Consider the following 27,279-nt stretch of genomic DNA (forward strand, 5'->3'; position numbering starts at 1 on the left):
CCCCACGGGCCAGCCCCCCCACCGGGCCCCAGCCACAGGAGCCCAGCACCCCCGTCTGCTGCCCCGCCGGCCAGCACCCCCTGCCCGGCCCTGCATCCTGTGCCCACTTCTCCTGACCCCTCGCCGCCACCCCAGAAGGCTGGAGCAGGGACGCCGTCGCTCCGGCCGCCTGCTTCCTTCGGGTCCCCACGCAAGCCAACGCCGACCCCGGCGCCCGCCTGCAGTCCTGCCCCTGGACACCGGATAGGGCCCCACGCACAGGCTCCGAGTGGACAGCATGGAGCTCAGCATGCTCCCTGTGGCCCTTGGCCTGCTGCTGGCACTCTGCGGCCTCATCCCCACAGGTAGGTGCCCAGGGATGCGGGTGGGGACCTGGCTCCAGCACACAGGCCAGCCCGAGGGTTGCTGGCCTTCTCCCTGCATCCCAGTGGGGCCGTCGGGGGGCTTGGGGGGTGCTGGTGACCAACTGTCCCAGTTCGTTGGGACTTTCCAGACACAGAACTTTCGTGTTAAAAGTACTCAGCTAACCAGGGCTAGTCCTTGGCCTTAACTCTGGCCTCTGGCCTCTGGCTTCCCAGGCGTGTCCGGTTTCTCTCAGGAAGCCCAGGTCCTAGGATGCTGTGCAGCTCTGGGGAGGCTCCCTTCCCTCTCCGGACCTTGAGACGGCCTCTGTGAAGTGGGGGGTCCCATGGGCTTCTCCAGCGCCGGTTCTGGGCTCAGTCTACATTACTCATTCCCCGCATGTGCTCTCAGGGGCCACCTTCAGGCCTCTGCGTGAAGCGGGGATGGCGGCAGAGCTGCCCTCAGGGCTGTTGTAAGGAAGGTGGTGGGCGAGGGCAGGCCTGGAGGGAGCTGGCAGGCGGGCTGGTCTTGTGTCGTTGTCTTACAGGCCTTAAACCCTCCGCCTTCTCCTTCCATGGGGCCTCTGAGCAGTCCCAGGACCTTCCGAATGGGCCAAGCGCTTTGCCGTCTTGAGAAGTGTGTGTGTGTGTCTAGGTTAGGGGTCCTGGGGGGCCCCCAGCTAGGGGATTTTCTGAGTGGTTGTGGCCTCTGCTGCCTTCTGAACTTGACCAGAGAAGGTGCCTTGAGGAACTGGGGACCAGGCCTGCATTCCACCCACCGTGGGCTCTGCCATGCCCTGCTCCCGGCCACACCAGCCGTGGCCGGCCGTGTGGACACCTCTCTACATGCACATCCAGAAACTTCTTAGAGGATCTGAGCAGGGGCTGGAGGGAGCCGTGAATGTGGGGAGGTAAGAGGGGAGCAGCAGCCATGCCACCCCCTCCCCACGCTACCTAACTGCAGCATTTACAGGCCTTAAACTCTTAGCCGGCCTCAGTGATAGACCCGAAACCGAGTGTCAGAGACGGTAAGTGACTTGGCAGGGATTCCACCCAGGCCCTGGCTCCCCATTACTGGCTCCTAACTATGTGTGATGTGGCAATGCCTCTTGACATGGCATGGCTCCCCATAACTCTGCTAGAGGCTACCGCAACTGCCCCCACTTCACAGGGGGAGGATGGATCTGCCAAGTCCACGCAGCTAAGACAGCCACTACCTGAGCTCCGAGGCAGGCCTCGGGCCGCTCTGCGCACCCTGTCCAACTGCTTCAGCTCTGACCGGGCTCTCTTCCTCCTGGTCGTTAATGCAGACATTCAGAGTGTGGGTTCACAGGGTCGAAGCCAGTGACGTCCTAGTAAATAAATAATAATAGGTGGGGGCCCTGACCGGCAGCGTTTGTTGATTTCTACGGTGTGAATATTCCCACACGGCCGATTTCAATTTACCACTCACCAAACTTGGAGTTGGGAAGAAACGCCGCATGCAGCGTGGCCTGGACTCCCGTCAGATGGGTGCAGGTGGTCTCAGGAGCACAGATGAGAGTCTGTGGAGTGAAAGAACAGGAAGGAATGGGTTTTTATGCTATCACCTTAAAAAAATATTTAATCCAGAGCCAGCAGGTGGCACGGAAGTTAAGGGGCTGGATGCCACATGGCCAGATGCTCGGTTCAAGTCTGAACTCTGGTGGCTTGACAATGACGCCAGGTGCATGTGCGTGCATGCCCAAAATCCCAAGAGGAAACACAGAAACGAGACTGCGATGTGGCCATCTTCCCTGGGGGTGTGTGATTTCTCCCCCCATCTCTCTCTCTGGCAAGTACACATGCCCTAGAGCAAAAACAAATGAAAAACAAAATTAATCTATTTAATCGTGGGTTTGTATCATTCATTTTTTTATAAAAGCCACATTCGGCAACTGTTCAAAAACTCCTGGTAGTGTTCCTCGGCACCATTCTGGGAGCTGCCCCACTCACAAACTGTTCTTTGCTCAGTTAAACTCTGCCAAATCTGAAACAAGCAAAAACCTCCCGTCTGTGTGTCAGTCCACTCCTGCGCGCAGGTGGGAGCCGGCTCCCGCACCAGCGACCGCAGGCGCCAGGGCTTTACAACCGGCCCAGCCCAGCTCACTCGCAGTCTGGGAAAGTGAGGCCCACAGTGGACAGACGAGGCCTGGGCTCAGGGTGGAGCAGGGGCAACCCCGGCGTCCTCATTCAGGCTGGGAGGGGTGAAAATGTGTCCCGTGTTCTGGGAGTGTGCTACAACGTGTGGGGAACTTTCTGCCCCACAACTCAACCTCAGAAGTCAGCTCTTGAGGACTACTTAGCCTGATCTGAAGATGCGAGCAGACATTCGGGGACTTGGTTTGCCAGGCCTGTCAGTACCTGGACCATAGTGCCAACGGCTGGGAGCCACCAATGCCCATTGGCAGGGCCCCCACGTGGTGGACCATCACGTGGCAGTTAGAGCATAGAGCTCTAAGGCAGAGCTCTATGAAGGACCTTATGGAAGGTCAGGGAAAGGCATATTATGAAAAGATATACATGGATTTCAAAATGTTTGCACCAAAATAAATTCCTGCTTTAGTTCTATCTGTTTCCACGAACTTTTTGAAGTCCCCACATATGTACCCTGCTGTGGACAGATGTGCAATGATAAAATAATTCCATTTCTGTGATAGTGGCAGCGATAATATACACTACGCATAGAGAAAATTCTGGAAGGGTATGCACCCCATGTTACTGTTCTCCTACATGAGGTTTTCTCTAGGGGACTTCAACTTTCTTTCTTTCTTTTTTTTTTTTTAAAGAAGTTTTTGCTATAGGGCGTGTGCACTCGTCAGACAGAGAGAGACAGAGAGACAGAAAGCGAGAAATCACCCCCCGGGGGGGTGACCACGCCGCAGTCTCTTCTCCTCTGTTCTCCCCTCGGGATCTTGGGCACGCATGCACACACACCCGGCATGAGTTTTAAGCCACTGGGTCCGGGACGTGAACTGCAATCGACTATGTGGGAGACCAGCGACATAGCCATTACGCTAACTGCTGGTCCCAAGGGGACTTCAACTTTCTAAGACACACTTCTTTGCCACGTCGGAATTGTTTTTGTGAAAACAAGCATGTAGATATTTATTTACTTGTTTTTATCTGCTAGAAGGAACATGTGCTTTCCAGAGACTGAGAGATAAAGAGAGAGAGAAGACACTTTCCAATGGGGCACGGTCTCACTGCAATCTCGTCCCCATCTCTCTATCCTGTCGGGATTTGGGACACACCCACATGCCAGGCATGTTGTTTGTTGTTGTTGTTTGTTTGTTTTTAGATTTATTTATTTCCATTTGTTGTTATTTTAATTTGACCAGAGAGAGAGGAGAGAAAGCAAGCTGCCAGGTCTGAGACTCAGACCACAGTCAGCCATGTGGGAGTCCAGTGTCTTCACCACCATGTCACCTGCTGGCCGCCAGGCGTGTTTTTCAAGCTGCTGGGGTCAGGATTCAAACTGTGTATTCGGCCATGTGGGATCTGGCTCCCTTAACCACTAGGCCACAGACTGGCCCACATGTACTGACTTTTAAAAATCAATTCGACCATATATTGGGTCATGGGAAAAGTCATGCCACAACTTTGCATAGGAAAATCATGAAAACAGGTTACGACTTTTCCAATGACCCAATATTTGCCTCAGCCCAACAGTACAAAAAAAAAGGGCAACAAAAAAATGGAGTGAAAAAATTACATTTATTCATATAGGCACTGTTAGTATGTCGGCAGATTGCTTATTAGTTTTTGTCTAGTGCTTTTTTTTAAGGTTTTTCCATAGGGTGTGTGTGCTCCCTGGAGAGAGACAGAGAGGTAAAGTGAGAAGTAACTCCGCAGGGATGGCCATGCCACAGTCTCTTGTCTTCCTCTCCTCCTGGGATTTTGGGTACATACACCCAGCTTAATTGTCATTTGCCAGGTCCAGGACTCAAACCATGGTCAGTCATGTGGGAGGCCAGTGTCTTAACCAACATGTCACCTGCTGGCCCCATTGTTTAGCTTCTTAAGGTAATTTTAACCCAGACGGATCAACACTGGGAGTCTTCTGTGCCCTTCTTTCTGTGTGGTCATGTGGGCCCCAGAGCCGTCTGTAGTGGGTGGGATATTCTGTCTAGGTGGTTTCCCCTTTTGTTCTGGTTATAAATTCCTCCTCGGGCACGTTTTTGGTGCATGCACCTTTTCCTGTATTTGGGGTTATTTCGTTTGGATAGCGTCCCAGAAGCGGTCACTGGGGCTAGTGGCCGTACAGGGTGGTTGGGATGGAAGCGTGTCTCCTCCGTGTGGTGACTGCTGAAGGATGGGCCGGACGTGTGCTGCGGCTGCCCGTACCTGTGTAGGGGTCCGCAGCTCGCTGCAGAGGGGAGTGGTGACGTGGGCTGGAGGCCACAGACAACCATCTGTTAGGATCCAAATTCCGGCAGCTTTCCATTTGCCAGGAGGAAAAGGCTTTAGCAGGAGAAGGTGGGCTCCTGGGAGCACTGGGGATAAGACCGGGAAGATTCTCCCAGCCAGACAGATGGTGCCGCTGAGATCCAGAGGGAGGGAGGGACTCTGGTCATAGATAGGTCAGTCTTGGGTCCTCTGAGGACAGGTCTGTCCGTTTTCTCGAGGCCCTGAGGGAGCTCTGAACAGGAGGGAGTGACTACCTCTCCTGTGTCCTTGGTGAATCAGGGACCTGTCAGGTCCTTGCCTCTGTGTCCAGTTTACGGTTGAGGCCACTGAGGCTTGGAACAAGAGACAGGTTCAGATGTCAGCCCCAGGCCCTCTGCTTCCCAATCTACGTGCATTTTCTATGAACCTCTGTTGTCAGGGTTCCAGGACCCCAACTCCCCAGCGCCAGCCAGTCATGTGGGAGGCCAGTGTCTTAACCAACATGTCACCTGCTGGCCCCATTGTTTAGCTTCTTAAGGTAATTTTAACCCAGACGGATCAACACTGGGAGTCTTCTGTGCCCTTCTTTCTGTGTGGTCATGTGGGCCCCAGAGCCGTCTGTAGTGGGTGGGATATTCTGTCTAGGTGGTTTCCCCTTTTGTTCTGGTTATAAATTCCTCCTCGGGCACGTTTTTGGTGCATGCACCTTTTCCTGTATTTGGGGTTATTTCGTTTGGATAGCGTCCCAGAAGCGGTCACTGGGGCTAGTGGCCGTACAGGGTGGTTGGGATGGAAGCGTGTCTCCTCCGTGTGGTGACTGCTGAAGGATGGGCCGGACGTGTGCTGCGGCTGCCCGTACCTGTGTAGGGGTCCGCAGCTCGCTGCAGAGGGGAGTGGTGACGTGGGCTGGAGGCCACAGACAACCATCTGTTAGGATCCAAATTCCGGCAGCTTTCCATTTGCCAGGAGGAAAAGGCTTTAGCAGGAGAAGGTGGGCTCCTGGGAGCACTGGGGATAAGACCGGGAAGATTCTCCCAGCCAGACAGATGGTGCCGCTGAGATCCAGAGGGAGGGAGGGACTCTGGTCATAGATAGGTCAGTCTTGGGTCCTCTGAGGACAGGTCTGTCCGTTTTCTCGAGGCCCTGAGGGAGCTCTGAACAGGAGGGAGTGACTACCTCTCCTGTGTCCTTGGTGAATCAGGGACCTGTCAGGTCCTTGCCTCTGTGTCCAGTTTACGGTTGAGGCCACTGAGGCTTGGAACAAGAGACAGGTTCAGATGTCAGCCCCAGGCCCTCTGCTTCCCAATCTACGTGCATTTTCTATGAACCTCTGTTGTCAGGGTTCCAGGACCCCAACTCCCCAGCGCCAGCCAAGGCTCGGGGACATCAGCCCTAGATGCTGGAGAGGACCCTCATCCAGGCCCGAGCTGGCTTCGACACCTGGGGCAGGGGTGGAGCGAACATTGACTCAGCACCTTCTGTGGGCCCCACCCTGCTCTCAGCATGCGATGTGTGCCACCAGGCCCCACCCTCCTGTGCCCACTCCCGTTCCCCCCATTTTATAGATGAGGACCGTGGGGCACAGGCAGGTGGAAGAACCCGCCTGAGTCATACGACCCAGAAATGAACACCTGGGGCTTGAGCCCTGGGCCTAGCTGACCACTGTACTGTGCTACGCAGGGGAGAGAGGGGGGTCTGCCTGCTGTCTGGTCTTCCTGTCCCCAGAATGGCCCTCTCACCTCAGAGTGCATCCCCTGGGATCCTGCCTCTTCTTCAGCAGCCTCATTAACACCTGTCCTCTCTGCCTGTCCTGTCCCCAGATGGGTCCTCGAACATCAGACTCCCAGTGGAGCTTGGTCTGCCCTGTCCTTCGCCCTCTCCCCCACTGGTACCCATGGGGAAGCTGAGTCCCAGGATAGTGAAGGGACTTGATGCAGGTTATCCACCGAGGTAGAGGCAGGCCTGACAAACCGATTCCAGATGTCTGCTCGTGTCCGCTCTGGGCCCTGGGCTGAGGGGTCGGACACAGGATGCTCTGGGCTCTCCCTGTCCTGGAAGACAGCACTATCTGCCAGGGGTGCAGGCACACAGACAGATCAAACGCCGCGTTGGGCACGTGTGGTGCTAGAAAGGCAGCTGGGTGCAGGTGCGTCGGAGAAAGTGGTGGTTCCCGTGAGATTTTCACAACGGAGTTTTTTTTTTTTTTGGAGAGGTTTTTGCTATAGGGCACGTGCGCTCGCCAGACAGACAGAGACATAGAGACAGAAAGCGAGAAATCACCCCCCAGGGGGGATGGTCACGCCACAATCCCTTCTCCTCCATTCTCCTCTCGGGATCCTGGGCACGCACGCACACACGCCCGGCGTGAGTTTTAAGCCACCGGGTCCGGGACATGAACCGCGGTCGACTACGTGGGAGTCCAGCGACATAGCCATTACGCTAACTGCTGGTTCCCTTCACAACGGAGTTTTGAAGGATGAATAGAAGTCTGCCAGGACAGCAAATAAAAGATGACTGTTGGGACCAGCAATTAGCGTAATGGCTATGTAGCTGGACTCTCATATAGTTGACCACAGTTTGAGTCCCGGACCCGGTGGTTTAAACTCACGCCAGGCACGTGTGCATGTGTGTCCAAGATCCCAAGAGGAGAATGGAGAAGGGATTGCGGCGTGGCCATCCCCCTTGGGGGGTGATTTCTCACTTTCTGTCTCTTTGCCTCTGTCTGTCTGTCTGACGAGCGCACGCGCCCTATAGCAAAAACCTCTTAAAAAAAAATTATGACTGTTGGTGGGACCAGCAGGTGGCATGGTGGTTAACATTGCTGGACTCCCTCATGACCAACTACAGTTCAAGTCCCAGACCCAGTGGATTGAAAATCACACTGGACAAATGTGTATACGTGCCCAAAATCCTAAGAGGAGAATGGAGGAGAAGGGATTGCAGCATGACCATACCCCCCGGGAGGGGGACTTCTCACTTTCCCTCTCTCTGCCTCTCTCCTCTCTGGTGAGCACATGTGCCCTATGGCAGAAAAAAATGGCAGGGACCAAGGTGGGTTGGAGGGTAAGGCTGCATGTGCCGCTGACTGGGCATAATAATCGCACAGCAGCCGCCAGTTTCTGAGTGATCCTTCTGCAGGAGCCCACTTAGTACCGTGCAGTGTGCCAAGTCGCTGAGGAAGGCCTGATGTTCAGCCTCCCCATCTTACAGCTCAGAACACTGAGGCACGGGAAGGAAGCTGGGAGGTGGCCGCACCAAGATCCAAACTCTTGGCCTCTGTAGGTCCCAGCACTTTAAACTCCTCTGTAGGTTGCGGTGCGTGAACTTGACCTTGCAGTCACTGAGGGGCCAAAAGCAAAGGACTGGTGAGGCCAGAGGCCGCCCTGGTGGTCTGGGGGCAGGGGAAGCTTGAAGCTGGGAAATCTGTGATGCTGCGATTGGACCCCAAAAAGAGTAAATGTTGACCGGATGGCTGCGGAAGAGGGGACAGGTTCCAGCAGAAAAGCTTTTGTCAAAAACTTGGCCTGGGACCCCTTGCCCTGAGATTATAGAATCAAACCCACAGTCACCATGTCTGGAGCGCCTGCAAGCAGAGATTACCTCATCAAACTGCCACACAGCCTGCAAAGGGCCTGCCTGGTGCTAGAGTAGGTCATCGGTTCGAATCCAGGCCTGAGCACTTAGTGACTTGGTAACCTCGGGCAGCTCTTTGGCTTCCTCCCTGGGAACAGTAACTGCCCACCTGCCAGAGCTCCCATGAGGGCCCAAGAGAGTTAAGTCGAGTAGAACTGGAAGGTCTGGGCCAGGATCTGAACTCCCGGCACTGTATATCCCTTTTAAACAATGCCTCGGCAAGATGGAGCTGCTGTGATTGTTGCTGGTCCGAGTGGAGAAACTGAGGCTCCTAGGAGTTGGGCTTTCTCAGAGTCTGGGGTTTGACGGGTCATTTAGCTCCTGATGACTTTTTGTGACCTCCAGGTGCTGGGGCAGTGGCCTTTGGAAAGTCCTGGAGGTGGCTATGTGCTTGTGGCGGGGAGGGAAGGAGGAGGTGGGGATGGTGGTGGGGAGTGGGCTCCGGGGTCTTTTGCTTGGGGCCCTGGTCACCCAGGCCCTCAGTGGCGCCTCCTCTGAGTGGTCCCAGGAGGCCCCAGCATTTCCCTTGGTGCCAGGGGATTGTTTTCGGCTCTGTCTGGGCCCGCCTCGGGCTCCGGCTCCGGCTGGGGGGCAGGGCCCACTCCCGCCTGTCTCCCCATTCTCGTCTGCGAGGTGGGGGTGGCCAGGACTCTAAAAGGCCCCAAAATAAATGGACCTCTTATCTGATCTCCCAGCCTGGCGTGTTATCTGATCATTACATAATGGCCAGGCCTGCGGCCTCTCCCGCTGGCTGACGCTGGCTGACGGCATGGAGGAGGTGGCCTGGGCGCCCCAGGCAATCCTGGAGGAACTGGGGTTCCTGGAAGTCTGGGGTGGGGGCAGGGCAACTTGAAGGGAAGGAGGGAGGCTTCCTAATCTGGAGGACAGACCACCAGTCTGTGAGAAGAGGCTGGTCTGAAGTCCAGTGCAGTTAACCGAGTGCTGGGTGACTGTGTGTTCCGTCTGGGGACCTCAGTCTCCCTGTCCGTGCAGGAGGGGCATGAAGTGTAAGCCATGTAGCCCATGCTGGCTGGTAGGGGAAGGAAGAGGACTGGCAGAACTGGGGAGCTGAGAAGCAGGGAATGGCATTATCCCTTGAGCCTTTTAGGCTGAGGGAGACCCTGGTGACCGCCCTCCCAGAAGACCTCACCTGCCCGGTCTCACCACTTTCTCTCACCCCTCAGACAAGCAATTCTACAATGACTAAAGCCAATAAAGAGAACTGTCTCATGGGGACCTCCCAACAACCTCAAGGGAGTGTGCGTGTTCTATTCTTGTCACTTTATAGACCAGGAAACCGAAGCCCCAAGTGGTGCAGTCATTCACCAAAGTCACACCTCTGGTAAGCGCTGGGCCTGAGAGTTGAACCAGGTCAGCCTGGCTTCAGGGACTCGCTTTGAATCCTATTGCCAGGGATGGCAGGTGGTGTGGTGGTTAAAGTGGCTGGACTCCCACAGGGCTGACTGTGGTTCACGTCCGGACCTGGCAGCTTGCTTTCTCACTTTGCTTCTCTCTCTCTTTCTCTGCTCAACTTCCAATAACAATAATAATAATAATAATAATGACAATGAATAAAATTAAATAACAGTAATTCTTTATTTTTTTAATGGCCATACTGTTGGAACCAGCAGTTGGCATAATAGCTATGGTGGCTTAAATTCATGCTGGGCACGTGTGCGTGCGTGCCCAAGATCCTGGGAGGAGAAGGGATTATAGTGTGGCCATCCCTGCCCCCCCGGGGGGTGATTTCTCACTTCCTGTCTCTGTCTCTCTCTCTGTCTTTCTGGTGAGCGTACGCACCCTGTAACAAAAACCTCTCACTGGGTCACTCAGGATAGGGCAGAGCAAAGACGTACAAGATCTGGGTCCCACAGTAGCCAAATGTCCTTGTCTCCTCTTCTCTTTCCCAACACAGAGGTGGGGGTGCTGCCATGATGAGGGGTGGCCATTTTCCATGTTTCTCTGACCTCTAGGGATCCAGCCCAATAAGCTGTGGCTAGGTGGGGAGGGGACAGGTTAGGCTACAGGCAGCCGGTCCCGAAGCAGCATCCCTGCACCTCCTCCAAGCTGAACTGGCGTCGGCTGGACTTGAGGCCAGTCCCTCTGGCCCATCTTTGATCTCCAAGAAAACAGGAAGTGAGCGCGACAAGATGGAGACACAAACTTCCAAACAGTCTCCCCTTCTCTCTCCTCCTTCCCTCTTCCGGAGCCCCCCTTCTCCAGCACATTCCTTAGGACGAGGTGTAGGGGCCTCATTTCCTCTTCCTCCTCTGCTGGGTCAGAGTGAAATTCCATTCCTTTCCCTCAGGACCTGTGTTTCCGGGACGCCCAACACCAGGCTTTGGGGCCTGCTCTAGCAGCTTTGCTCTGAGCCTGGGCTGCCCTCTCGGCTCACCCTGCCCCAGGGCCAGGAACTTTCGACCTTCCTTGGACCCTTCCTTCCAGGCACCTTGAGGCAAAAGAGGGGAAGACTTGTGTCCATCTCAGCTCCCACTTTCCTTCCGCGTGAACTAGCTTTGAGGCCTGGGCTTGTGTGTGGGCCCTACCACCCATGTTGTCAGATGTAGCAAATAAAAATATAGGATGTCCCGTTACATTTGAATTTCAGGAAAGCAATGGACATTTATATGGTATAAGAATATCCCTGGCAGAGGTTGGGATGTACTTGAGGTTGAGTGTTCCTTATTTGTACCAGAATAAGGGACCAGAAGTGATTTTGAATTTTTTAAATTTTATTTTTATAGATTTTTGTCCATAGAGCACATGCACTCATTGGAGAGAGAAAGAAAGAGAGAAATCACCCCCAGGGAGTTGGCCATGCTGCAATCTCTTCTTCTCCATTCTTCCCTCGGAATTTGGGGCACATAACACACACACACACACACACACACACACAGTGCGCTTTCAGGTCACCCAGTCTGGGACTCAAACCCACAGGGTTGATCATGTGGGAATACAGTGCCTTAACCATCATCCCACCTACTGGCCCACTGAGGAAAAACGTTTGCGAATATTTGCATAAACATAATGAGATATCTTAGGGATGGAACCCAAGTCAAAACTCAATTTTCTTTTTCTAAGAATTAACAACTATCACTTATTCTTTTATGTGTTAATCAAACACTGATTAAGTACAGTTAAATTCCAGGAACTGGAATGAAAAGATTGTAAGGCATGTCTCTGGTCCCTAACACGATATTTATTTATGTTTCATATGTAGCTTACATGTACAGCCTGAAGATAATTTTATCCACTGTTTTTGTATTGTCGCATTTTGACTATGACCCATCGCATGAGGTCCGGTATGAAATTTTCCGTTCCTGGCATAATGTGCATGTTGAGAAAGTTTCAGATTTGGGAGCGTTTTGAATTTCTGGATTAGGGCTGCTATCTGTGCGCTTAAAAATGTATTCATTATTTATCTGAAATTGAAATGTAGAGGCGTGTCCTGTCTTTCATCTGTCAACCCTACACCTGCTATCACTGTGGCCTTGGTAAAAAGACTTCCTACCTGAGCCTCGATGTCTTCGCCCGTGGAATGGGTATAGTAATATCTATCTCATAGGATGGCTGCAAGGACACAAGCCTTGAACCCACGCCAGGTACCTAGCAGGTATTCTGAAGGTAGTGGTCACGACCTTCTCACTTGGCCTTCATTCCAGCTATGTGTCCCCAACAGGTCTTGCGGAAACAGTTCATTGTGACCTACAGCCTGTGGACCCCGAGATGGGCAAGGTGACGTATACCACCAGCCAGGTCTCCGAGGGCTGTGTGGCTCAGATCTCCAACGCTGTCCTCGAAGTCCACGTCCTCTTTCTGGAGTTCCCAGAGGTGAGTGCTTTGTGTTAGAGAAGGGTGGGGACCCAGGAGGGACTCCGGGGCCAATGGGACGAGGGACACCTTCCCTGTGGTGGTCCTTGGCAGTGGCCAAGTCTCACCAGGGTATCTCAAAGGGCCATAAGGGGTGGCATTTCTGGGAGCAAGGTCTGGGATGGGGGCGATCTTCTGGACCCCGGTGGGGAGTGCTGGTGACTGAGCAGAGAAGAGCCAGGTGGGCTGTGGGGCAGAGCAGGTGGACTGTTGCTTGTGCACCGCATGATAGGAACCTCCCAGCCTCTCAGAGGACGCAGCTCAGACCGAGAAAGTCCTCAGGTGATCCCCGATCTTCCTCCGTGCAGTATCTCTGATGGAACATCTGTGACCCCACCAGACAGCCTCCCTGGAGACTGTTCTCCCCCGGAGAGCTCTCTCGAGGGCACCATCTGTTTGTTTGATACGTTTGTCCTTCTTGATAATAATGACACTTAGGGCCAGCCAGTGGTGTCGTGGTTGAAGTGACTGGATCTCACATGGCCAACTGTGCAGTTTGAGTTCCAGACCCAGGAGCTTGAAAAACACCCTGGGCATGTGTGCATGCATATCTCAAATCCTGAAAGAGGGTGGTGGAGAAAAGATGGCGGCATGGTCATCTCCCTAGGGGGTTTATTCTCTTTCTCCAGCAAGTGCATGCACCCTACAGCAAATTTTTAAATAAATAAGAGCACATTAGCTGAGTACTGGCTGTGCTCTCAGTCCCATGCTCAGGTCTCCTGTATGCCAGGACTTAAGCATCTTCCGTGTGTTAAGCCTACCAAGGGCTCATCTGGCAGGTAGCCCCACTTCTCAGAGGAGGAAACAGGTTGGTCTAGAGGGATGAAGTGCTGTGCCCACGGCCAGAGTCCACACCAGGTCCGGGGTGCTCCAGGGCCGGACTGACTGCTGACTCCTGGTGGATTTCAGTGTCTAGCAACCTCAGGCCTGCTTGGGCTGGAGGCCACCCCTGGCTGACGTTGCCTGAGGTTCTGGGAGCCATCTGGTGGTGTTGGCTCGGAGTGAATTTGTGGCCAGCCTGCCTCCAAAACTGTTAAGCGGCCCTGCATTTGTGTGGTGATAAGAAGGTGCCCAGACCACCAATATCGAGGGGCCCTGCTCCCTGATGAGGACTGCGGGCTTTGATAGTCTCCAAACCACAGATAGCGCCAGACACACTTTATGTGGTTTTTACAGACATTGTAATTTTTTTCGAATTTAGTAATGATACGGAAAATACGATTGTCCTCTGCAAGTTCACTTGTTCCAATGTTCGGGTTCCCGTACTTCCTCTGCACGACTGGAGTCCCCGGACTCCAATCACTCAATAGTGGACCAGGGTCAGAAAAGGGCCCCCAGCCAAGTGTCCCTGTCTCTATGGGGGACAAGAACAGTAGATGCAGTATGACCAGGATGCAGGTGACTGGTGGAGGGTTTTGTTTTTTCTTTTTAAAGGTTTTTGCTATAGGTTGCGTGCACTTACTAGAAAGACAGAGACAGAGAGACAGAAAGCGAGAAATCACCACCCACCCACCCCACCCCTCAGGGGGATGGCCACACCACAAGCCCTTCTCCTCCATTCTCCTTTCGGGATCTTGGGCACACACGTGCGCCCGGCGTGAGTTTAAGACACCGGATCCGGGACTCGAACCACGGTCAATTACATGGGATTCCAGCAACATAGCCATTATGCCAACTGCTGGTCCCTGGTTTTTTGTTTTGTTTTGTTTTAAAGAATTATTTTATTTAGTTTTATTTATTATATTTTAAAATTTCATCTGAGAAGAACAGAGAGAGAGAGAAAGAGGGAAAGTGAGAAAGCAAGTCGCCAGGTCCGGGACTAGAACTGTGGTTGGCTATGTGGGAGTCCAGTACCCCTAACCACCATGCTACCCGCTGGCACCCACTGGAGGGTTTTTAAGGGCTGGCAGAATGCCACTGTCACTCAGGTCAGGGCCAAAGCACCCTAGGATTCATGACAACAGAATCTCTCTGTCATCCTCAGCCTTTTCCAGACAATCAGCCCGCAGAGCATCCGACTTTGAGTTAAGGAGCCAGGCTGCAAGCTCCAGGGCTGCAAGGGCTGTGTTTGAGGAGAGGGTGGAGAGACCCGGGATGCAGCCCTGGATCTGTTACTGGCCAGCCCCTCGCATGTGTCGCCTGGGGCCACCTCGCCCATCCTTGGCTTTCTGGTGCAGAGATAGAGATGATACCTTCCCCACAGGGCTATCCTAGGCTCCAGGGAGGTAACGCAGGCAAAAGAGGGCATGCAGGGCCTTCCCGGAGCCATTGCTCCACGCATGGTAGTTGTGATGGGGGTATTGCTACTGCTTTAGCTGGGCTCCGTTTCTCACCTGCAAATACCCTTGGTTTGCCAGGGTGTTACATTTTACAGGATATCTTTTTAAATATCTTAATGGATAAGCCCTATTTATTTATTCATTAGGTTTTTGCCATAGGGCACGTGCATTCACTAGAGAGATAAAGAGGGAAAGTGAGGCCACACCTCAGGGGAATGGCCTTGCTGCAGTCCCTTCTCCTCCATTCTCCTCTTGAGATTTTGGGCACTCACACCCGTACCTGACATGATTCTCAAGCCTCAGGGTCCAAGGCTCAAACCCTGGCCAGCTATGTGGGAGTCTAGCACCTTCACCACCACATCGCCTGCTGGTCCTTATTTGTTTATTTATTTATTAAGAGAGATTTTTGCCATAGGGCATGTGCAGTTGCTAGAGAGACAGAAAGTGAGACCTCATCCCCCGGGGGGCTGGCCATGCTATAATCCTTTCTCCTCTGTTTTCCTCCTGGGATCTTGGGCACACATGTACATGTGCCCAGCATGATGTTAAAGCCACTGGATCTGGGTCTCAAACCATGATCAACCATGTGGGAGTTCAGCCACATAACCATTGTGCCATCTGCTGGCTCCTATTTGTTTATTTTTAATTGGGCATGTGTGTACTCCAGAGACAGACAGAGAGAGAGAGAGAAAGCACCCTCCAATGGGGTATAGTCACCATCACTTTCCTCATTTCTCCATCCTGTCGGGACTTGGAGCATGTGCACACATGTGCTGGAATGTTTTTCAAGCCACTGGGGCTGGGATTTGAAGTGTGGTTGGCCATGTGGGATCAGGCTCCCTTAACTACTGGGCTACAGAGTCTTTGCAGAACCTGGCCTTCACATCAGTTGACTAATTTGAACCTCAGAGGTTATGACTACGAGGTAGATGAGGCAGGGGCTGTGAATCCATTTTCAGAAGGGCCAGCCGAGGTCCAGCTCATGGAGCTGAGTCTCCCTCCAGAGGCTCCTGGCCTCCCTGCCGCAAGGCAGAGCCCTCGGTCCTCCCTGGGAGGTGCTCTGCTCCCCAGACAGCCCCAAAAGTGGGGTTTATGGCCCAACAGTCCCACTCTACCCAGCCTGTGCTGGGCTTCGATCACACAGGAGAACAGCAGAGCCGGGCTTCCCCTGAGCCTTGTGTGGGCGGGGAGGTGAGGATGAGTGAATCGCTGAGTGATGTGGCTGGCGATGGGGGCATCGGGGCAAGGGCGATGGAGGGACGATCACAAACGTGCAGGGAAGGGGCCTCAGTGTCAGCCACAGAGACCAATGGCATTCCAGGTGGAGGACACGGCAAGAGCAAAGTCCCAGGGGCAGGAAGCCTGGCTGACAGCTGTTGCAGCAGCCAACCTGATCCCTCACGGCCTATGGCTGCCTTCTTCAACCCTAGCATGAAGAGATGGCCTTCCTGTCCATGCTTACGTGGCCCAGAATCCTCAGATATCCTGTGGGTGGGCGGCAAATGAGCAGTGGTAGCCTAGGGGGTGTGTGTCTGTGTGTGTGTGCGCATGTGCGCACACACTTGCCTGTACACATGTGAAGTGTGTGGCAGGGAGGTCTGCAGACAGATGAGGAGCCGCTGGGCAGGGGCTTTATCTCACTGGGTCCCCAAAGGGCAGGCCGGAGCCTGGATTCCGGGAGGGGGGCCAGGGTCACATCCTGACCCGTGGAGACAGGAAACCAGACTGTGGCTCAGCGATTCCCGTCAGACCGGCTGCACTGATCTGCTGTCCTCCTCACACACCCCGGGGAAGTTGGCCAGGCAGAGCTGGGTCAGCCGCTGACTCACCCCACTGCTGGGCAAACTCGGGGAGTCGAAGATGCCCCACCCACCCTTCAGCAGACAGAATCCTCCAGGCCCTAGTACTGACTCACTCCTGAGCAGAGGGGGGCAAGCATACCCAGGCAGAGAAAGAGGGTGGGGAGGGACCGTGGGCTCTCTGAGTTGGTCCTGGAGGCTGAGAGGGGCTATGGAAAGCAGTGTAGCCCTCAGACCCAGGCGAGGAAGCTCTATCCTAGGCCCCAGAACTTGTCACCTCTCTCTGGCCCTCTTCCAGTTGCACCCCTTCCCCAGGGTGGGAAATGTGGGGTTGGTAGGATGCACCCACCTGGAACTTGCACCCTCTCAAGACCATGCTCCAGTGCCCAGGACCCCAGAACTCCTTGCCCAGGTAGCACCAAGCCTCTTCCCAGGGCTGCATGTGGCTCTTTCTAGTACCATCCTCTTGGGGGAGGCTGCCTCATGGCTGACGTGAGCTCCCTTAGACTGAAGCGTGGGGAGCTCACAGCAGCCTGGGGGGGCTTGGCAGAGTTTGGCACCTGGGCTGGGCCATCCATGTGTGGACACATGAGTACCTGCTGTGCTGCCAGGATCAAGGTGAAGAGACAGGCTGGGCCAAGGGCTGATGTCTGCACTCTTTCGCCTTGCACACATAGAGGTGGGTATGGTGAAGGGGCAGGGGTCATGGCTGGGGTGGGCTGGGCAATGACTGCTGTATTTATCCCAGTGTTCAGCTCAGAGTCCACCTGGGAACAGATTGCCGTTGAATGGATAGATGGATGAGTGGGTGGTTAGATGATGAATAGATGGTGGGTGGGTGGGTGGATAGATGGATGGATGGGTGGGTGGATGGGTGGATGGATGGATGGATGGTTGGATGGTTGGATGGATGGATCAATGGGTGAATAGAAGGATGGATGGATGGGTGGATAGATGGATGGATGGGTGGGTGGATGGATGGATGGATCAATGGATCCATGGATCAGTGAGCGAATGGATGGGTACTAAAAGGAAGGGAGAGAGGTAGGAGAAAAATGTGTGTGCATAAAAACATTTACAGAATAGCCATCTCTGAGGGATTGGTGTTGTCACTTGCTATTTCTCTCTGGTCTTTTGGACACTCTAGCTTTTTTTTTTTCCTTTGGAGAGGTTTTTGCCATAGGGCGCATGCGCTCACCAGACAGACAGAGAGAGAGACAGAAAATGAGAAATCACCCCCCAGAGGGGATGGCCACGCCGCAATCCCTCCTCCTCCATTCTCCTCTTGGGATCTTGGGCACGCACGCACATGCACCCAGCATGAATTTTAAGTCACCAGGTCCGGGACACGAACCACGGTCAGCTACATGGGAGTCCAGTGACATAGCCGTTACGCTAACTGCTATGTCCCTGGACACTCTAGTTTTGATCTCTTCCAAGCTCCTGAGAACAGAACTGTGCCTTCTCCTGTCACCCTTTGAGAGTACAGAAGCCCCAGGCTGGGCCCACAGCTGGCCTGTCAGGCAGGCGTTGGGGTAGCAGGGAGGGCTTGGGCAGGCCAGCAGAAATGTTGGGAGCACCAGGGGCCTGCTCAGTCAGGTTAGCAGCACATCTTTTCAGGGGCCTCTGGAAGCCCACTCACAGTCATCTGATTAGAGACCAGAACTCCAGACAGCAGATGCTGGGCCCCTCAGAAGGTTGGAGTCCCGGACCCAGACAATTCTAGAGCATCACTGACCCCAGCTCTTCCTGCACAGATGGGGGCACTGAGGCCCAGCAGAGATGTCACAGTGAGACGTGGGTAAGGCGTGTCTCCATTCTCACTGCTGCCCACCTCTGACACCCCCTCCCTAAGGGCCCCTAAGCCAGGGCACCCCCTGGATAGATGTGCAAGTCGAGAGAAAGCCAAGCTCCTACCACACACTGGACAATTGGTTTTGTGGGCAGAATCGCAGAGTCCTCAAAGTCTGGAAGGGGGCATACTGTCCAGCCCACTGTCCGCATCAGGATATCGAGGTCCGGAGGAGTGGACTGTCCAGGGTCATGGGCTAATGACTGAGTTCGCATTTGAATTCAGATCTGTCTGGCTTTGACGCCTCCCCTTGCCACCCTGCCTGTAGGTACCACCGGAGTCTGCTCAGGTCCAGCCCCGGGAGGGTGGGGGCTGCAGGCAGCCCCAAGGCTCCACTCCTAGAAGAATTGCTGGAAGCAGTTTTCTATAAGTGGCTACTAGCACTCCTCAGGGCCTCCTCACCGAAATCCCCCTTCCCGCCACTGCCCGCAGCCAACAATGGCATCTCTGGGACACTGGCACAAAAATAGAAACTCGGTCTCCTGCTCACCCGCTGGGGAGTGGGGGGGCCAGGGCAGGCCCGCGCTGGCGGGGCTGAGGGTCAGGGGCTGGCTAGCTTCAGTTTGACTCCCGGAATCCCCCAGGACCCCATTCTGAAGACGGAAGACAGAGAGTCGGAGCTGGGACACGCGGGCCCCTCTTCCTTGCCTTTGTGGTGGGCGAGAGGAAGGGGAGGTCAGGGTGCGTGTGACTGGCCGGTGACTCAGGGCCATGGGGTAGAAATGTTTGCTGTCAAATCCTGACTGGGTTTTCTGGGAACTGACTGGCCTTCAGCTAGTCCCAGGGGCTCAGAGACCCCCAGAGCCTCCCCGACTTCCTTTTTTTTGGAGAGGTTTTTGCTATAGGGTGCGTGTGCTCGCCAGACAGAAAGCAAGAAATCACCCCCCGGGGGGAATGTCCACGCCGCAATCCCTTCTCCTCCATTCTCCTCTCAGGATCTTGGGCACGCACGCACATGTGCCCGGCGTGAGTTTAAGCCACCGGGTCTGGGACTCAAACCATGGTCAACTACGTGGGAGTCCAGCAACATGGCCATTATGCCAACTGCAGGTCCCAAGCCTCCCCAACTTTCTAAACTGCTCTCTTGCTGTGTAACCCTGGCTGGTGACCCCCTTTGGGACCTCAGGCCTTCCCCGCCTACAGCAGGGAAGAACTTGGTGATGCCTGAGGGGGTCTTTGACTATGGGCTCTGGGAGGAGGCTGGGTGCTGTGACAGACGTCCTAAGGTCCAGCCTCCTTCTCTCCTCACCTGGCTGTGACCAAGCCCTGAGCTCCACTTAGCTTTTTACACTCTTTTTTCTAAGAGGTTTTGGTCATAGGGGCATGTATGCTCACCAGAGAGAGGGGCAGAGACAGTGAGAAATCACCTCCCAGAGGGGATGGCCACGTCGCAATCCCTTCCCCTCCATCCTCCTCCTGGGGTCTTGGGCACACACACACATGCGCCCAGTGTGATTTTTAAGCCACTGGGTCTGGACGAGCCACGGCTGGCTATGTGGGAGTCCAGCTACGTAACCACTGCAGCATCTTCTGGCCCCATTTTTGTCACTTCTCTTATCAAGAGTCCCACCTGATACTGTCTCCCAACCCTCTCCCTCCCCTGCTTCACGGTGGGGAAACTAGGATCAGGAAGAGGTGAGGGGCAGCTCAGCACGGGATGCCACAGCTGAGGGCCTGCACTTGGGCTGCTCTCCGGTCCCTGCAGTGCTCCCAGCCTGGGGTGTCCCCTGAGGTTGGAGGACGGTCTCCTTGCTCACTCAGCCTGTGGCTCCTCCTGGCCGCTACCTGCCGAAGCACGGACCCATGTGTTCACCACGTCAGGCCTTACAAATTCTCTCTTCCAGGTGGGGGCAAACAGGTGGGCTGGACAGTGGGGAACTGCGGGGAAGTCTGAGAGAGAGGAGGGGCTGAGAGGAAGGGCATAGTCCTGGGACTGTGGGCTCCGTGCTGGCACCCGGCTGGTGCACACTGGACCCTGATTTCACCACCCTCCGGCAGCACCCTGGGCAACTTCTCTCTTTGAGACTTTCTTTTCTTTTTCTTTCTTTCTCTTTAAAAAAATTTGCCAGAGGAGGTGTGTGCTTGCCCGTGAGAGACAGTGGGAGAGGGAGAGTGAGAAAGCACCCTCAGCTGGGATGGTCACACTGCAATTCCTTCCTTATTTCTCCTGCTTTTCGGATTGGGGGCATGCACGCACACCTGGCACGTTTCGCTTTGTTTGGGTTTTTGCCTTAGGGTGCATGGACTTGCTGGACAGAAACAGAGAGAAACAGTAAGAGGAAAAGTGAGAAATCACCTTCCAGGGGAAAGGCCACACTGCAATCCCTTCTCTATCCTTCTCCTGAGATTTTTGAGCATGCACACACACGCACCCAGCACAATTTTCAGGCCACCAAATCCAGGACCCAAACTGGTCAGCCATAACTATTATGCCACTTGTTGGCCCTACCTGGTATTTTTTAAGGGGATTTTTTGCTATAGCATGTGCGCCAGAAGGGCAGAGGGACAGAAAGAGAGAAATCACCCCCAGATGGGATGGACATGCCACAGTCCCTTCTCCTCCATTCTCCTCTCGGGATTTTGAGCACGCACACAAATGCACCCAGCGTAAATTTCAAGCCTCCAAGTCTGGGACTCAAACCATTGTCAGCCCTGTGGGAGCCCAGTGACGTAACCATTATGCCATCTGCTGGACCCCACCCAGTATGTTTTCTAAGTTGCTGAGTCCAGACTTGACAGCATAGTGGCCTTGTGGGATCCAGCTGTCTTAACTACCACGCTACTGGCTGCCCGAGCCTCCAGTTCTGCCTCTGTGAAACCAGAGAATGGGTTTGGTCAGATTCAAATGCATCATACTCACACAGGGCCAGGCTCAGATTAGGTTGGGCCCGCTAATATTCAGTAATTTTTTTTAACAACTTTGTCAAAATTTGCTTGCATGGGGGCCAGACAGTGGCACAGTGGTAAGTGCACGCTGCACGAGACATCCTGCAGTGGAGGCCTCCCTGAGCGTGCTGGCCATGCCTTGCCCATGATTGGGGCTGGCTTAAGACCAGGGGAGGATTGAAGTGCTAGGACCCCTGTGGGGGTGCTGTCTCTGTGACTTTCTCTCTCTGTGTCTCAAGTCTTGCTCATGGAAGAAACTAATAAACTTTTGGGAGGAGAGGGTTTTTTGTTTCGTTTCGTTTTGTTTTGTTTTGCTATAGGGCGCGTGTGCGTGTGCTTGCCAGAAAGACAGAAAGAGACAGAGACATAAAGCAAGAAAGCCCCCCCCGGGGGGAATGTCCACGCCGCAATCCCTTCTCCTCCATTCTCCTCTTGGGATCTTGGGCATGCATGCACACATGCCATGCGGGAGTTTAAGACACTGGATCCGGGACTCAAACCACGGTCGACTACATGGGAGTTCAATGACATAGCCATTATGCCAACTGCGGTCCCAAATAAATAAACTTTTTAAATGCCCAAGACCAGGGCCACCAGGTGGCATGGTGGTTAAGGTGCTGGATCCCACATGGCTGACTCCATGGTTTGAATCCTGGACTGGAGGCTTGGATGGGGACAACAGATGGCGTGGTGGTTAGGAATACTGGACTTCCACATGGCAGACCACGGTTTGGGTCCCGTACCTGGCAACTTGCTTTCTCACTTTCCCTCTCTCTCTCTCACTCTGGTCAAATTGAAATAAATAAAGTTAAATAAAATAATTCTTTAAATAAATAAAAGGAAAAAAGAAAAGAAAAACATGCCAGGTGTATGTGTGGGCCAGCTGGTCGCATGGTGGTTAAGACAGCCAGGTCCCATATGGCCAACAGTGCTGTTAGAGTCCTGGACTCAGCGGCTTAAACCTGCCAGGCATGTATGTGTGCATGCCCAGCATCCCAAAAGATGGGGAAAATGGAGAAGGGCCATTCGCCATGGAGGTGCTTTCTGGCTTTCTCTGTCCCTCTCTGTTTCTCTGGCATGTGCACATGCTTTCTTGCAAAGAAAAAAAAAGTCTATTTAAAGTAATTGAGTGTTTTTTTTTTAAGGGAGATTTTTGCTATAGGGTGGGTGCACTCACCAGAGACACAGAGAGAGACAAAGAGATAGAAAGCAAGAAGTCACCCCCCAGGGGTATGGCCCAACCACAATCCCTTCTCCTCCATTCCCCTCTTGGGATCTTGGGCATGCACACACATGCGCCCGGCATGAGTTTAAGCCACTGGATCCAGGACACGAACCACAGTCAGCTATGTGGGAGTCCAACAATGTAACCATTATGCCATCTGCTGGTCTTAAGTGTGTGTTTGTGTTTTAAATTTGTCAGAGGGGGGACCAGCAGTTGGTGTAATGGCTATGTGGCCGGACTCCCATGTAGTCTACCATGATTCGAGTCCTGGTCCCAGTGGCTTAAACTCACGCCGAGCGTGTGTGCGTGCATGGCCAAGATTCCCAAGAGGAGAATGGACTGTGGCATGGCCATCCCCCTAGGGGATAATTTCTCACTTTCTGTGTCTCTGTCTCTCTTTCTGGTGAGCACACACGCCCTATAGCAAAAATCTCTCCAAAAAAGAAAATAAATAAATAAATAAATTTGTCAGAGAGCATGTGTACTTGCCAGAGAGAGTCAAAGACAGGGAGAAAACATCCTCTAAATAGGACATGGCCACACTGAATTCCTTTCTCCTCCATTTCTCCATCGGGCTGGGATTTGGGGCATGCACACACATGCTGGGGCCAGGATTTGAGCAGAAATTGACCATGTGGGATTCAGCTCCCTTAACTACTAAGCTATGGTGCAAGCTTACGTATTTTATATTTTTATCAAAATGAGGTATTTAAGCCAAGATTTAATGTTTAAAGTTTCTAAGCTACATCGTATTTAAAAATACTAATAAAACAAGATATTTTAGAAACTCAAATTTGGGACCAGCAGATGGTGTAATGGTTATGTCACTGGACTCCTATGTAGTTGACCGTAGTTTGAGTCCTGGACTTGGAGACTTGAAACTCATACCGGGCACATGTGCATAGGTGCCCAAGATCCCAAGAGGAGGATGGAGGAGAAAGGATAAGGGATTGCAGCGCAGTCATTCCCCCGGGACGGGGGGCGGGTGATTTCTCACTTTCTGTCTCTGTCTCTCTGTCTCTCTCTGTGTCCCTAGCAAATGCATGCATGTGCCCTATAGCAAAAATCTCTCTGAAAAGAAAAAACCTCAAAGTTATCAATTCATTAGAAGACATTAACCAGGGCTGGTCCTATGGCCTAGTTAGTGGTTAAGTGAGACAGATCACACATAGCCAATGCAGTTCGAATCCCAGCCCCAGTGTCTCAAAAACCTTGCAAGGTTTGTGCACATGTGTACTCAAAATCCTGCCAGGATGGAGAAAGGGTTGAAGCATGACCACACACTATTGGTTGCTTTCTTCCTCTCCTCTCTCTTTCTGTCTCTCTCTCTGGTGAGTGTATGTTCCTTCTGACCAAAAAAAAAAAGAAAGAAAAACATTAACCAAAAACGTAGACTTATGCAAACACAAATTTGAAACATTATCTTATGATCCTATTACAAATTAGCAAATTATTGAGAAATAACCAACCGAAATAGCACATTAAAATGGAAAATAAAAAGTGTTTGTGTAACATTGAAAAGGAAATAACAGGATTTGCTCTCTCTCTGTCTTTTTAAAGAGCAAGCATACAAACAGAGTGGTTATGGTGTCATTATGGAGTAACGGAAATACTTCTGGGCAGATTTTTCCAGCAACTGAAAGGTTGTCTCTGACTTTGTGACATTAGTTGGGGAAATGACAAGGAGATGATTAGAAACAAAATCCAAAAACTTTCCACCGGTGTTTGGGTCTTGAAATGCTCTTCCCCTCCTGATAGCTTTGAGGAGCCGGTTGGGTCAGTTTTCAGACTGCCAGCTTTTGTCTGAGAGCAGCTGGAGTGGGGTTTCAGCGAAGCGTTTCCACTGGCCTCTGTCCTCCTGAGTCAGTGGCGGGGTTTCTGAGACCTCGCCTGGCTCAGACCAGCTCTCACCTGTGCTCACTCCATGGCTCAGAAGGTCTTGGAGCAGAGCAGAGGTGGCTCTTGAACAGATGCTGTCCCCTGTGCACTGTAGTTCTCCTTTCCTACTTGGGAATAAGTGATAGAAAATGTAGGGACAGGGACCACAGATGGTACTGGTGAAGGTGCTGGACCCCACGTGGCTGGCCACGGTTTGCGTTCCAAACCCACCGGCTTGAAAACACGCTGGGTGCATGTGCGCATGTGCTCAAAACCCCAGGAGGAGAAGGGATTGTGGTGGAGTCATCCCCAACGGGGGGTGGGGGGGTGTGATTTCTCACTTTCCCTCTCTGTCTCACTCTCTCCAGTAAGCACACACACCCAAAGGCAAAAACTTAAAAATAAATAAATAAATAAACAAATAAATAAAGTTAAATAAAATGTAGCAGAATAGTAGAGTGAGAACCGACGGCTATCCAGGACCAAATCCCAGCCTCCCGCTTACTTGCTTGTAATCATGGGCCAATGGTTTCACCTCTCTGCCTCAGTTTCCTCATCTGTGAGAATAGTAATGGTGCTTTCCTCTGAGGGTTTTTGTGAGGATTAAGAGTTAAAGCATAGGAGCTGGCAGGTGGCATGGTGGTTAAGGGCACTGGACTCTAACATGGCTGACTGCGGTTCGAGTCCTGGACCTGGTGGCTTGCTTTCTCACTTTTCATCTCTCTCTCCCTCTCTGGTCAAATTAAAATAAATAAAGTTAAATGATTCTTTAAAAAAAAATGAGTTAATGCATAAAGCACTCGAATAGTCTCAGCATATAGTAAGCCTTATTTAAATGTCTGATATTGTTGGTGATGTTATGAAACCATTACAAATGCATACACTACTAATTAAGTAAAATTGTACATCTGAAGGCATAAACAAGTTCAAATTCACATTTTTTTTTAAGAGAGATTTTTGCTATAGGGCGCATGGGCTTGCCAGAGAGAGACAGAGAGACATACTGCAGTCCCTCTCCTCCCTTCTCTCAGGACTTTGGGCACACACATACATGTGCTTGGCGTGAGTTTCAAGCTTCTGGGTCTGGGACCTGAACCATCAACTTCACATTCTTTTTTATTTACTTAATTCCATTTGTTATTATTATTTTTTCATTTGACCAGAGAGTGATAGAGAGAGAGAAAGGGAAAGGGAGAAAGCAAGCCACCAGGTCTGGGAATAGAACTGTAGTCGGCCATTTGGGAACCCAGCTCTGTTTTTTTTCTTTTTCTTTTTTTCTTTTTTTTTTTTTTTGAGAGGTTTTTGCTATAGGCCATGTGTGGTCCCCAGGAAAAGAGAGAAGAAAGAGGTGAGAAATCCCTCCATAGGGGGGATGGCCACACCACAATCCCTTCTCCTCCATTCTCCTCTCGGGATCTTGGGCACGCACGCACATGCGTCCGGCATGAGTTTAAGCCACTGGGTCTAGGAATTGAACCACAGTCGACTACATGGGAGTCCAGCAACATAGCCATTAGGCTATCTGCTGATCCCAGGAATCCAGCTCTTTTAATCACCATGCCACCTGCCAGTCCCTAAACTTTACATTCTTATATCCAAATAATGGTGTTATGTATAGTTTATCAAGTTACTTTTAAATAGTAAGGCAAGGGGCCAGCAGGTGGCATGGCGGTTGAGGCACTGCGCTCCCACATGGCGGACTGTGGTTTGAGTCCTGGACCTTGAAGCTTCCTTTCTCATTTCCCTCACCCTCCTGTCTCTCTCTGGTGAGTGTGCCCTATAGCACATTTTAAAAAATAATGATAATAAATAAAATTAAATTAATAATTCTTTTTTAAAAATCGTAAGGCAAATAGGAATACTGCCAATTGGGAAGACAGTTGTGGATGTCTCCTGTGGGCTGGAGGTGCGGTCGTCACCCAGGGACAGCTGGAGGGGTGGAGCGGAGTGATGGGACTGGGGTTGCTGCTGCTAAGTCACACAGGTGCTCGGAGGCCCAGCGCGCTGCCAGGAAGTACATTTTAACTGACTGCTGAAGAAGCTCAGGCTCGCCCAGTTGTTTTCTGTCTTTGGGTTTGCTGGGACTAACCTTCATTCATCCAGCGTATGTTTTCTGAGCATGTCCTAGGGGCTGGGCATGAAGGCAAGGTGGGCATGCCGGGTGAGGAGGGTGGAGTGGGAGCCAGCAGGGAGCAGGTCATCACTACCCACCTGGGTGGCACGACCCGTGCAAGCTGACTGGACTGCAGGTATGTCCCTCCATCCTTCTCAGGAGGTATCACAGCTGGACCTGACTCTCCAGACCGCCGAGGAAAATGGCACCCAGCGCCGAGAGGTGCTTCTGGTCCTCAGAGTGAACAAGAGCGTCTTCCTGCGGCTCCAGGCCCTGGGAGTCCCACTCCACTTGGCCTACGTGAGTGTGTTACCCGACCCCAGGCCGACGCATTGGCCATGGCGTTCCCTGCTGTCCACCTCTCTTTCATTCTGACATCATTTACCAGGGCCCTGCCTGGCGAACCCAATGGGCCCTGACAAAGAGAACCCAGATGGTAGTGCTGGGCTAAGAGTCCAGGCCAGGAGCGGAAGTTGGCTTGCCGAGCAGACCTGGCCAATTCTGACCCTTTGGACGTTGTTTGCCTTCTGTCCAGCGGGACAATTGGACTCGATATTCCGTAAAATATGCTTCTTGCTGTCTCTGGAAAGGCTATAAGACACAGCTTTGAAAGAACTAGAGTGTGGCAGGAAAGGGATGGAGGACAACCTAGTGAGGTGCTAGGTAGCTGGGGAGGCAGCTGGGATTCAGAGGGACATCTGTTCTGCTCTCCAAGCTGTCAAATTTGCCAGAGTTGGGACCAGCAGTTGGCGTAATGGCTATGTCGCTGGACTCCTATGTAGTCAGCAATGGTTTGAGTCCAGGATCTGGTGGCTTAAACTCACGCCGGGCACGTGTGCATGCCCAAGATCCTGAGAGGAGAATGGAGGAGAAGGGATTGTGGCATGGCCATCCCCCCGGGGGGTGATTTCTTGCTTCCTGCCTCTATGTCTCTCTCTTTCTTTCTGGAGAGCGCACGTGCCCTATAGCAAAAACCTCTCAAAAAAAAAAAAAAAA

General features: G+C 52.7%; 1 protein-coding gene across 1 annotated transcript in view; it reads left to right on the forward strand.

Moving 5' to 3' along the window:
* The first annotated feature begins 16 nt into the window (after positions 1-16).
* ENG (endoglin) overlaps positions 17-27,279 on the forward strand; it is a 41,362-nt gene continuing 14,099 nt past the window's right edge. The window contains exons 1-3 of the mRNA XM_006154069.2: positions 17-344; positions 12,061-12,212; positions 26,443-26,583. Of these exons, the coding sequence (XP_006154131.1) occupies positions 278-344; positions 12,061-12,212; positions 26,443-26,583 (360 nt within the window). The 5' untranslated portion in view covers positions 17-277. The remainder of the gene's footprint in view (positions 345-12,060; positions 12,213-26,442; positions 26,584-27,279) is intronic.

This window comes from Tupaia chinensis, unplaced genomic scaffold (assembly GCF_000334495.1).
Source record: "Tupaia chinensis unplaced genomic scaffold, TupChi_1.0 Scaffold000394_1, whole genome shotgun sequence".
Classification (NCBI taxonomy): Eukaryota; Metazoa; Chordata; class Mammalia; order Scandentia; family Tupaiidae; genus Tupaia; species Tupaia belangeri.